This window comes from Pelophylax lessonae (assembly GCF_965119305.1).
Source record: "Pelophylax lessonae genome assembly, chromosome: 6".
Classification (NCBI taxonomy): Eukaryota; Metazoa; Chordata; class Amphibia; order Anura; family Ranidae; genus Pelophylax; species Pelophylax lessonae.
In genome coordinates, this window is record NC_138773.1 from 223,374,726 (window position 1) to 223,387,038 (window position 12,313).

The window sequence follows — 12,313 nt, forward strand, 5'->3', positions numbered from 1 at the left end:
TTAAAAACACAGTTTGCGTGTGCAGGAACTGCAGGTAAGTCGCATGGTGCAAAAGCAGGATGGATTTCAAGGCCACTGCACTTTTTAAATTCTGCATGCACCTTTTTTCTGCTGAAAATGCAGGCATAGCAGCCCATTCAAATAAATGGGCTGCTATGCCTGTGCAAATGTGGGCCGCCAACCCCCATACATGTGAACCAGGCCTAAAATAAGCCATCAAGCAGTGTCTGGTCTGGACGTCTGGTGGCCCATGCTGCTCTCTAAAAAATAAAGCCACAGCCTGAATTGGTCAGGGTTTTTAAACTCAGTCAGGATTTTTAAACTCAGTCTAAAGCCAAGGGAGAAGAAAGACCTACCTGATGACTGGTCCTGGCCAGCTCAGCTCCAATCTGTTGCTGCACTCTGATAATGGCTCCACTGTGCAGTCCGACTCCTACCCCGAGGAGCCGCCTCCAGTACAGAACACAGCATGCACGGCAAGGGGCGGGGTCGGAGTGTCAGTGGAGCTCAAGGCGCCGCCTGCTCCTTGTAGCACAGTGCGCTGCCGATGCCTGGGCAGCCCTGACCATACCTACTACACAACCGCTCTCAAAGGCAGCTTGTGACCCACCAGTGTGTCATGACCCACAGTTTAGGAGCTCCTTTTAGAGAATAGAAACTATCATCTACTGTATCCCAATATTCACCCAACTGTAGGAGGTACAAGATGGAGCCCATAAGCAAATTAAACAGTAACCTTTCCTCTGCAGTGCCCCCTAGTGGCAGATATGCATATTTTTCTTGTTTGAGAACTGCATTGAGAAGTACAGTGTTACTTGAATTGTATTCCAGGATTTGCTTGGCTTCAGCTGAGAGAGAATTTGCAATCATTTCAAATGAAGGTCTTCTTGTTATATAGTTTGAATACCATGTGTTAGATATATTACTTATCATTGTGAAAGGACATATTCCACACTTTTTTAAAAAATGTTTACAGAAAAAAAAAACAACAAAAAACTGCTTTGAAAAAAAAACAGGATAAAAACCCTGTTTTTCCCAATTTTTCAGTTTTTTTTTCCCAGGCCTTCCCACCTCTAATCCTGATAAAGAAAATGATTCAAGTCAAAAAGAAATGTTTACACTGAAGCTACACAATTTAGTACACTGGGCATTACAAACTGCATAAACAGTAGACTGTGCTTTATTACATATGGTTAAGTATTTGCTATTATAGTATGAAAAAGGTACTGTTTAGTGACTATGCAGAGGGTCTTCTCATTTTCCAGATCATCTGGGATTTTTTGGATTGAAGATTAAATTACATTTTTGAAGCAGAAAGGTTGACTTTGGTTCATGGATTCTTTTTTTTTGTATTGACCAACTTTCTGGATTTGCCTTGAACCTACGCCATTGTCAAGGTCTTACCTTGCCCTCCTGTTGGCAGCCATCTTGGAAATGTGCAGACTGCTGCCTCTTATAAACTTTGATTGCATTATTACTTGCCTGCTGCCAGGGTGTCACACAGTGATGATGCTGCACACCTGACTATATCTATCACCTGATGAGTTGCAGTCCTCCTTGCCCTTGCGTTTGTGCTCCAAGGTGCATCTCTGCTAGCAGTCTTCTGTTCTCCATGTTCCTCTGTGTATGACCTGGCTTGGCTGACGACTCTCCTGGCTCTTGACCCTGCATCGGCAGATGACCCAGCAATGGCAGACTACCCGCTTCTGGACTCGACCCCAGCTTGGATGACTACCCGCTTCTAGACTTGACCCCGGCTTGTTCCTGATTTTGCTTCCTCACTCTTGCTGTACGTTTATTGTTGGTTGCTTCAATAAACTGCTTTATTTTACCTGAATTCCCATGTGGTCTGGTTTCCTGGCACCTTGACAGTAATACAGTTTGGCCAACATGTCCACATAACTCAAGCATTAACCCTTTAAAATAGCCAAAAGAGTTTTGCATTGGACCCAATATTTACAAATATTGCTTTTTGTATGGTTTGTTAACTTGTCTGACTACATTTAAAGATAATTTTGTTTCTACAAAAGGCCAAATATAGAACCGTGATTGTAATCTTACACAATTATTTGTATTTATTTCATTTTAGGTTTTCACCTTCATGATGCACTTCAAGTTCCCAAACAACTCATCAGCAAAAGCTTATGCAGCAATGCTCCTTCTGGTAAGTTTTTGTTAGTGGATCTCAACTAGGGATGGGCTCTATGTTCGAGTCGAACACACAAACAAATGGGGTGCTCGGTGGAAAGTTCGCCTGCTGATAAGCACCTTATAATGCACTGCGCTGTTGCAGTGCATTGATTGCTGATGATTGGCCAAAGCATGCACCTGACCTGTATGCTTTTGCCAATCACAGCACAATGTCCTGTCAGAGCCATGATTGGCCAAAGTCAGGGTGCCTTTAACCAATCATGGCTCAGGGGCTAAGTCCATGCCCCACACTATATAAGGCTGCTTACACAGCAGCCGTGTATAGTGTGTTACAATAGGGATTAGGCAGGTAGTTAGTGGATAGTGTGTTAAGTTAGTTTAGTGCAATCACTGTAGTGTACTGGCATACCCCACTTTTAAAATGTATGGATTTGTTGTAGTCCTGGGTCCTCTCCTGGTGCTCCCCAAGCTTTGTGTCCCTGTCACTTATACAGGGAGTGCAGAATTATTAGGCAAATGAGTATTTTTGAGGATTAATTTTATTATTGAACAACAACCATGTTCTCAATGAACCCAAAAAACTCATTAATATCAAAGCTGACTATTTTGACTATTTTTGGAAGTAGTTTTTAGTTTGTTTTTAGTTTTAGCTATTTTAGGGGGATATCTGTGTGTGCAGGTGACTATTACTGTGCATAATTATTAGGCAAGTTAACAAAAATCAAATATACAGTATACCCATTTCAATTATTTATTTTTACCAGTGAAACCAATATAACATCTCAACATTCACAAATATACATTTCTGACATTCAAAAACAAAACAAAAACAAATCAGTGACCAATATAGCCACCTTTCTTTGCAAGGACACTCAAAAGCCTGCCATCCATGGATTCTGTCAGTGTTTTGATCTGTTCACCATCAACATTGCGTGCAGAAGCAACCACAGCCTCCCAGACACTGTTCAGAGAGGTGTACTGTTTTCCCTCCTTGTAAATCTCACATTTGATGATGGACCACAGGTTCTCAATGGGGTTCAAATCAGGTGAACAAGGAGGCCATGTCATTAGCTTTTCTTCTTTTATACTCTTTCTTGCCAGCCACGCTGTGGAGTACTTGGACGCGTGTGATGGAGCATTGTCCTGCATGAATATCATGTTTTTCTTGAAGGATGCAGACTTCTTCCTGTACCACTGCTTGAAGAAGGTGTCTTCCAGAAACTGGCAACCCGAAAAGGCCCCACAAGCTCATCTTTGATGATACCAGCCCAAACCAGTACTCCACCTCCACCTTGCTGGCGTCTGAGTCGGACTGGAGCTCTCTGCCCTTTACCAATCCAGCCACGGGCCCATCCATCTGGCCCATCAAGACTCACTCTCATTTCATCAGTCCATAAAACCTTTGAAAAATCAGTCTTGAGATATTTCTTGGCCCAGTCTTGACGTTTCAGCTTGTGTGTCTTGTTCAGTGGTGGTCGTCTTTCAGCCTTTCTTACCTTGGCCATGTCTCTGAGTATTGCACACCTTGTGCTTTTGGGCACTCCGGTGATATTGCAGCTCTGAAATATGGCCAAACTAAATAGAAAATATAGTAAGAAAAAGCATTCCCCAATCCCTATAAATAATGAACAGGATAATCACACATCCACAAAAGGCACTAGAGTATCACAGCAACCCAGGGCCATTATTTTCTTGTTACTAAAAGGGTAAATAATGCATTTTAAAGCACATATGAAGAGTGTATTATATATAGATAAGACAGATATGAAAGCACATCGGGCTTTATATATATACAGTGCATTGCGAAAGTATTCGGCCCGCTTGAACTTTTCGACCTTTTGCCACATTTCAGGCTTCAAACATAAAGATATAAAACTGTAATTTTTTGTGAAGAATCAACAACAAGTGGGACACAATCATGAAGTGGAACAAAATGTATTGGATATTTCAAACTTTGTTAACAAATAAAAAACTGAAAAATTGGGCGTGCAAAATTATTCAGCCCCTTTACTTTCAGTGCAGCAAACTCTCTCCAGAAGTTCAGTGAGGATCTCTGAATGATCCAATGTTGACCTAAATGACTAATGATGATAAATAGAATCCACCTGTGTGTAATCAAGTCTCAGTATAAATGCACCTGCACTGGGATAGTCTCAGAGGTCCGTTTAAAGCGCAGAGAGCATCATGAAGAACAAGGAACACACCAGGCAGGTCCGAGATACTGTTGTGGAGAAGTTTAAAGCTGGATTTGGACACAAAAAGATTTCCCAAGCTTTAAACATCCCAAGGAGCACTGTGCAAGCGATAATATTGAAATGGAAGGAGTATCAGACCACTGCAAATCAACGAAGACCTGGCCGTCCCTCTAAACCTTCAGCTCATACAAGGAGAAGACTGATCAGAGATGCAGCCAAGAGGCCCATGATCACTCTGGATGAACTGCAGAGATCTACAGCTGAGGTGGGAGACTCTGTCCATAGGAAAACAATCAGTCGTATACTGCACAAACCTGGCCTTTATGGAAGAGTGGCAAGAAGAAAGCCATTTCTTAAAGATATCTATAAAAAGTTTCGTTTAAAGTTTGCCACAAGCCACCTGGGAGACACACCAAACATGTGGAAGAAGGTGCTCTGGTCAGATGAAACCAAAATCGAACTTTTTGGCAACAATGCAAAACGTTATGTTTGGCGTAAAAGCAACACAGCTCATTACCCTGAACACACCATCCCCACTGTCAAACATGGTGGTGGCAGCATCATGGTTTGGGCCTGCTTTTCTTCAGGAGGGACAGGGAAGATTGTTAAAATTGATGGGAAGATGGATGGAGCCAAATACAGGACCATTCTGGAAGAAAACCTGATGGAGTCTGCAAAAGACCTGAGACTGGGACGGAGATTTGTCTTCCAACAAGACAATGATCCAAAACATAAAGCAAAATCTACAATGGAATGGTTCACAAATAAACATATCCAGGTGTTAGAATGGCCAAGTCAAAGTCCAGACCTGAATCCAATTGAGAATCTGTGGAAAGAACTGAAAACTGCTGTTTACAAATGCTCTTCATGCAACCTCACTGAGCTCGAGCTGTTTTGCAAGGAGGAATGGGCAAAAATTTCAGTCTCTTGATGTGCAAAACTGATAGAGACATACCCCAAGCGACTTACAGCTGTAATCGCAGCAAAAGGTGGCACTACAAAGTATTAACTTAAGGGGGCTGAATAATTTTGCACGCCCAATTTTTCAGTTTTTTATTTGTTAAAAAAGTTTGAAATATCCAATAAATTTTGTTCCACTTCATGATTGTGTCCCACTTGTTGTTGATTCTTCAAACAAAATTACAGTTTTATATCTTTATGTTTGAAGCCTGAAATGTGGCAAAAGGTTGAAAAGTTCAAGGGGGCCGAATACTTTTGCAATGCACTGTATATATCTATAAGAGCGAATTCCGGTCAAAAGTGGTAATAGTGCGGAAATGGTACAGGAGATGGTAATAGACTGTGCGGACATGGTACAGGAGATGTCAGAGGCTGCAGACATGGTACAGGAGATGTAGAGGCTGTGGACACGGTACAGGAGATGCAGAGGCTGTGGACATGTGCAGGAGATGCAGGGGCTGTGGGCATGGTGCAGAAGATGCAGGGGTTGCGGGCATGGTGCAGGAGATGCAGGGGCTACGGGTATGGTGCAGGAGATGCAGGGGTTGTGGGCATGGTGCAGGGGCTGCGGACATGGTACAGGAGATTCAGGGGCTGCGGGCATGGTGCAGAAGATGCAGGGGCTGCAGGCATGGTGCAGAAGATGCAGGGGCTGCAGGCATGGTACAGGAGATGCAGGGGCTGTGGGCATGGTGCAGGAGATGCAGGGGCTGCGGACATTGTACAGGAGATGCAGAGGCTGCAGGCATAGTGCAGGAGATGCAGGGGCTGCGGACATTGTACAGGAGATGCAGAGGCTGCAGGCATAGTGCAGGAGATGCAGGGGCTGTGGGCATGGTTCAGGAGATGCAGGGGCTGCGGGCATGGTGCAGGAGATGCAAGGGCTGCGGGCATGGTGCAGGAGATGCAGGGGCTGCGGGCATGGTGCAGGAGATGCAGGGGTTGCTGGTATGGTGCAGGAGATTCAGAGGCTTCGGGCATGGTGCAGGAATTGCAGGGGCTGCGGGTATGATGCAGGAGATGCAGGGGTTGCGGGCATGGTGCAGGAGATTCAGGGGTTGCAGGCATGGTGCAGGAGATTCAGGGGCTGCAGGCATGGTGCAGGGGCTGCGGACATGGTACAGGAGATGCAGGGGTTGTGGGCATGGTGCAGGGGCTGCAGGCATGGTGCAGGAGATGCAGGGGTTGCAGGCATGTTGCAGGAGATGCAGGGGCTGTGGACATGGTGCAGGGGCTGCAGACATGGTACAAAAGATGCATAAGGTTGCGGGCATGGTGCAGGAGATGCAGGGCTGTGAACATGGTACTGGAGATGCAGGGCTGTGGACATAGTACTGGAGATACAGGGCTGTGGACATGGTACTGGAGATACAGGGCAGTGGACATGGTACTGGAGATACAGGGCTGTGGACATGGTACTGGAGATACAGGGCTGTGGACATGGTACTGGAGATACAGGGCTGTGCACATGGTACTGGAGATGCAGGGCTGTGGACATAGTGCAGGAGATGCAGGGCTGTGGACATAGTGCAGGAGATGCAGTGCTGCGGACATGGTACTGGAGAATCTCCTGTACCATGCCTGCAGCAGTGCATCTCCTGAGAAGATGCAGGGGCTGCGGAGGAGTCTCACTTACCTTTTAGTGAGGCGCCTTACATTTAAAAATGGCGCCGCCCGGCGCCAACAAGTCACCGCGCATGGGCCGTGTGCCCGGAAATAGCCGAATGTGTACTGGCTTTCCCGAGTGCGCATGTTGGGTTGGCTGCTGCCATTTTTTTCTTTCAGGTTTTACCAGCCTCAGAGCAGGGGGACTTGCCGGCCTACCAGGAAATTTCCCGTTATCCCGGTAGGCAAGTCCGACCCTGCAGCAACCAAAAAATATCCCAAAAAAGGCAGGTGCAAGTCAGGGCTGTATCAGACAAGTCCCATCTGGGAGCTGAAGGTATTGTGGATTGCCTGGCAGAGACAGGCAAAGATGGCTCACAGAGTCAATGACAGTATATATGTATGAATCAGTTGAAGCCTGTATACAAAAAAGTATGAAACAGAATTAAGGAAACAGAAATAGATGGGATATCTTCCAATAGGAACACATGTTCCAGTGACAACTGTCTAAAAGAGTATTTATCTAATTTTGAAGAGATTTCCACACTTCTTGTTGTGTCTACGGGATATGAAACAAAGGGAAATCTTTTGAACAGGACACAGATGACAAAAAAAACTGATGGACAGTTTTAACCATTCCCAACTATATCTAAAATGGAAAAAAGTTTTGGCTTTAGATTTACTTTAATAATAACTTCTATATTTATATTTATTTATTTCAGGTTCTTATATAGTGCTGTAGCACCCTCCTAGGTAGGTGCTAGTGAGAGAGTATAGGTTTTGGCTGTCTGCCTATCAGAGGAGCAGCAGGGAAATCTATATTGCTTTCTGCCTACCAGAGAGCAGGATCTGTGAGTTAGGTCTGCTCAGTGTGTGGTTCATTGGGTCTATATAGTGTTTTACACTGGTCCAATAGGGAGGCATGTTGGACAGTGGGAGGAAACCTGATCAATGTGTACACAGGCTTTGATACAGTCCCAGTGATTGGTAGAGACTGGCTGTCTCAGTGCATTATGGGATACTGTATAAAAGCCAGGAGCACATGTGCTGCGGGGTCTTTGGCTGGTGAGCAGAGTCCCGGAGGGAGGGTGGCTGCTGCCTCCTCCTCTGTAGCAGTGGCACGCAGTCACAGGCAGCTGGCCTATGGACCAGAGGAAAGGAACTGAACCCAGAGTTCCAGGAGAACTGACTGGAGGGGTAGAGACACTGAAGACCCTCGAAAAATAGTATCGTGAGTACAGGGGATCGTGTCTAGGGACCTGACCTGAGGGGGCCACCCCAGTGTAGAATAGTCAGAGGATGGGTGTCAGTCTGTGGAGTGAAAGGGGATACTAGGCAGGTATCCTGAAGATAATCTATCCATCCAAATCGTCTGAACAGGGACTTGACCTAAAGGTGAATCTGAAGCCTGGCTGCATTTCAAGACGGGAGTCCTCATCCATTGTGAATAGTTTAATTTGGAGTATCCTACTCTTCCTTTCTCCCATCCCTATTTAAAATAAAACATCGAAAACAACTACATACCCCTGGACTGATCGTAAGATGTAAAGTCTGTGAATGCTAGTGTTGCTAACAGTAACCCAGGTGGACCCGAGAGTGTTTTATCCAGCAGTCCTTGAGGGGGCAGTGCTACAATGCCCTCAATTTACACAGCGCTTTACATATAAGTTGTACATTCACATCAATCCCTGCACTCAAAGAGCTTACAATCTAAGGTCCCTAACTCGCACTCATACATACACATACGAGGGACGATTTAGACAGGAGCCAATTAGCTTACCAGCATGTCTTTGGAGTATCGGAGAAAACCCACGCAGGCACAGGGAGAGCATGCAAGCTCCAGACTGGTAGTGCCATGGTTGGGATAGTAAATTGTTTATAAAAAAATATGATTAGTATTTATCTTCTGACCTTTTGTGAAACACTGTAGCATATACATTTTTGTAAGGCTGAACAAATACCAGTCACAAGGTCACGATAACTACTAGAAAAGATTTCATGGTGACCAGAATGTCCTCCCTAGGGCCAGCCTTGGAATATTCAGATTGTTACATCAGTAGAGATGGGGGCAAAAGAAAAGTCACTGATCTGGATGTAGTACATGCTCAAAATGTACACTGTGCAGTTGTTTGACAGTAATGGCAATGGAAGAAACTTGCATCACAAATGATGATGATCAGCATAACAAAGTAAGGAGCAGAAAAGGGAGATCTGCCTAACAGAAAAGGCAAGAAGGTCTGGGTTCTGCCATCTGAATTCAGAGGAGAGCAGAAGAGAGACCCCGGCTCTTCTGCTGCCTGAGACAAACTCCAAATTGCCCCAGAATTGGTTGTCAGTAGGAAAAAGTAGCCAAAAGTTGGTAATCAGTCTGCAAAATGCTGGTGGTCAGTAAAGGAAGACATTCCCTAGTGTTAATGATGAGTGAAAGGAAATACACTCCAATGTTAGTGTAAGAAAGAATGCCATGGCAACTGGTGGTCAGTGAAGAACACTCTTGTATCAATTGCCTATAGAAGAAAAAAAAATGACATGAATGTTGGGGCTCAGGGTTCTCCAACCCCCCACTTTATTTTCAGGCCCGACGTGGTAACAGACACCCACCCCCCCAAGATGTGTAACTTTTTCCTCTCCCCAAACATATTATGAATTAGAATATTATGAGTGGAAGGACGTAGTTCTACCCCCTGGCAGGTTCCAGCCATTGTTAATTTTGCCAACTAAAATACATCTAAAACTCAAAACAATTCAGATGAATAACATACAACTAAAACTAAAATGGCATTTTAGTGAAAAGACTATGACTAAAATAAAATCGAAATTTGACATTAAAATTAACACTGCACTACCACAAAGGAATAAGTAAGAGGCATCTACTAAGATGCCGAAAGAAAAAAAAATAGGAAAAAGGCTTTTCTTATTTTTTTATTAATATTTAATGCTGATAATAAGTTCAGGTAATATGTGCAATGTCATTATAGCCAATAGAATTTACAGTTTTTGTTTTTATATTTTAAAGTTACACTTCCGTTTTTTCAAAAAGCTAAATTTTTGTTTGTTTAAAAAATGTGGTTTTATTTATAAAGAAGTTATATATCACAATGGCTAAGGCTCGGTTCACACTGATGCGATGCGGGAAGGCTGCGAATTCGCAGCCTGTTCCCGCATCGCACACGCACCCCCGGCAGTTCACACTGCTATATGCGATCCGCTGGGGGTGTCAATGTAATCTTAACGACACCCCCAGTTTGATCGCATATCGCAGTGCGATCGTGCAGTTCGCACAGGATCGGATCGCACAAGTGTGAACCGCTGTGCGATCCGATCCTGATGCGGCAGCAAAAATGCCTCCTGTGCGTGTTTGCTGCGGGTGCGATGCGAATTTAGCCATACAAACTGTATGGCTAAACTCGCACCGCACAGCTGATCGCATGTCATGTCGGAGCAGTGCGCTCCGACATGACATGCGAACCCCGCACACGCAGTAGTGTGAACCGGGGCTAAGTCTCCATTCACACTAGTCCGACTTGTCAGGCGACTTGGTCAGCCTGACAAGTCACGCACCGTCGCATCCCATAGTGTAGTACAGGAACGGTTCTAATAGGAGCGACACAAGTCGCTCCGACTTAGAAAAAGGGTCCTGTACTACTTCGGGGTGACCTGGAGCGACTTGCATAGACATTCATTTTATGAAGTCCATGCAAGTCGTGCCGAAGTCGCGGTGCACGCGACTTCACAGGTCGCCCCCTAAGTCGGATCGCCGTAGTGTGAACCAAGTCTAAGGCTGGCCATACACTATACAATTTTCTTGTTCAACTTTCATTTAGATTTACCAAAACCATGTAATATAGGGTCAAACCTAAACACTTTAAATTTGTATGCAGTCAGCCAGGCCCTTGCACTACATAGTTTAAGGTAAATCTAAAGGAAATTGAATAAGAAAATTGTATAGTGTATGGCCAGCCTAAATCTGTGTCTGTAGTGCATGTTCAAACCGTAATACCATAAATAATAACATGTTATTAGATTTTTACTCCAGGAGTATATAATGAGTTTGGAAATTCTAGAGAAATGCTTAAAAAATGTACAATTTAACTAAACCATTTCGATTTTAGTCAGCAAAAGTGTACTGGAGACTGTAGTTGACTAAAATATGACTAAAACTAAAACAGTTCAGGTGACTAAAATACGACTAAAACTAAAATGGCATTTTAATCAAAAGGCTATGACTAAAACTAAGGGCTAGTTCACACCACAAAAATGTACTCCAGATCTGTTTTCTGCATGCGTGTTTGTAATGCGGTTTTTTCATTATTTTCCTGTTTTTTTTCCCACTGTACTGGGGTCTGGTGCATTTTTTTATGCATTTTTGATGCATTCCAGTGTATTCTGGTGTGTTTTTGATGTGTTTTACTGCCTTCCAGTACAGTCCAGTGCAGAAAAAATGCAGCATGTTCTACTTTTTTTTCTGGAACTGAAACACCCTGGAACTAACTGCACTGGTGTGAACTATGCCATTGAAATCATGTAGCCTACCCTCCATGTGTTTTTGATGCAGATAAAAATGCACTGGACTACATGTGATGTGAACTGGCCTTAATCAAATTATGACATCAAAAAGCACCCACTATCACACTTCAGATTGTCTAGTTCCTGCAGGAGCCATGCTCCCCCTTCCCTAGTGAACTGCCAGGCTGCCGCTTGAGGTGAGGTTTAAAGCCTAACTTAAAGTAATACTAAAGTCTCATTTTTTTTTTTCCGGTAAAAATAATAAACATGTTATATGTACCTGCTCTAATAAGTGATTTTTCACAGAACAGCACAGATCTTCTTCTTCTCGGGTCCCTCTTTGGTACTCCTGGCCCCTCCCTCCTGTTAAGTGCCCCCACAGCAAGCAGCTTGCTATGGGGGCACCCAAGCCAAGCCGCAGCTCCCTGTGTTATTCAGACACTGAGGCGGGGAGTCCCAGACAGCCAAGTCTCTTGTGCAACATCGCTGGATCTAGATGGACCTTAGATAAGTATTAGGGGGGATGAGGGGGGCTGCTGCACACATAAGGCATTTTATCTTAATGCATAGAATGCATTAAGATAAAAAACCTTCTGCCTTTACAACCACTTTAAGCCATTCATTTTTACTTCTGGATAGAGTAAGGGAGAGATAAACATTCTGTCTATTCTTTATTGCTTTCTGTGCTCGCCTTGGGGACACCTTTCTCCAGCTGCTTTCCTTATGACAATAAAAACAAGTAATGGGAAAATGGCTACCACAACGACAGAACGGCACACAGCAATTATAACAACCATAACTTGGCCTGGTGTCAGAAAGATAACACATATACAATTTGAGTTGGCATTAGTTACTACTGAAAAACAAACAAAAAAAAAAAACGAAATTAAATTTGT

The 12,313-nt window shown here is 44.0% G+C and overlaps 1 protein-coding gene across 1 annotated transcript in view; it reads left to right on the plus strand.

Moving 5' to 3' along the window:
• Nucleotides 1-12,313, plus strand: part of MREG (melanoregulin) — a 119,354-nt gene that overhangs the window by 35,328 nt on the left and 71,713 nt on the right. The window contains exon 2 of the mRNA XM_082260914.1: nucleotides 2,090-2,164. Coding sequence (XP_082117040.1) covers nucleotides 2,090-2,164 — 75 coding nt within the window. The remainder of the gene's footprint in view (nucleotides 1-2,089; nucleotides 2,165-12,313) is intronic.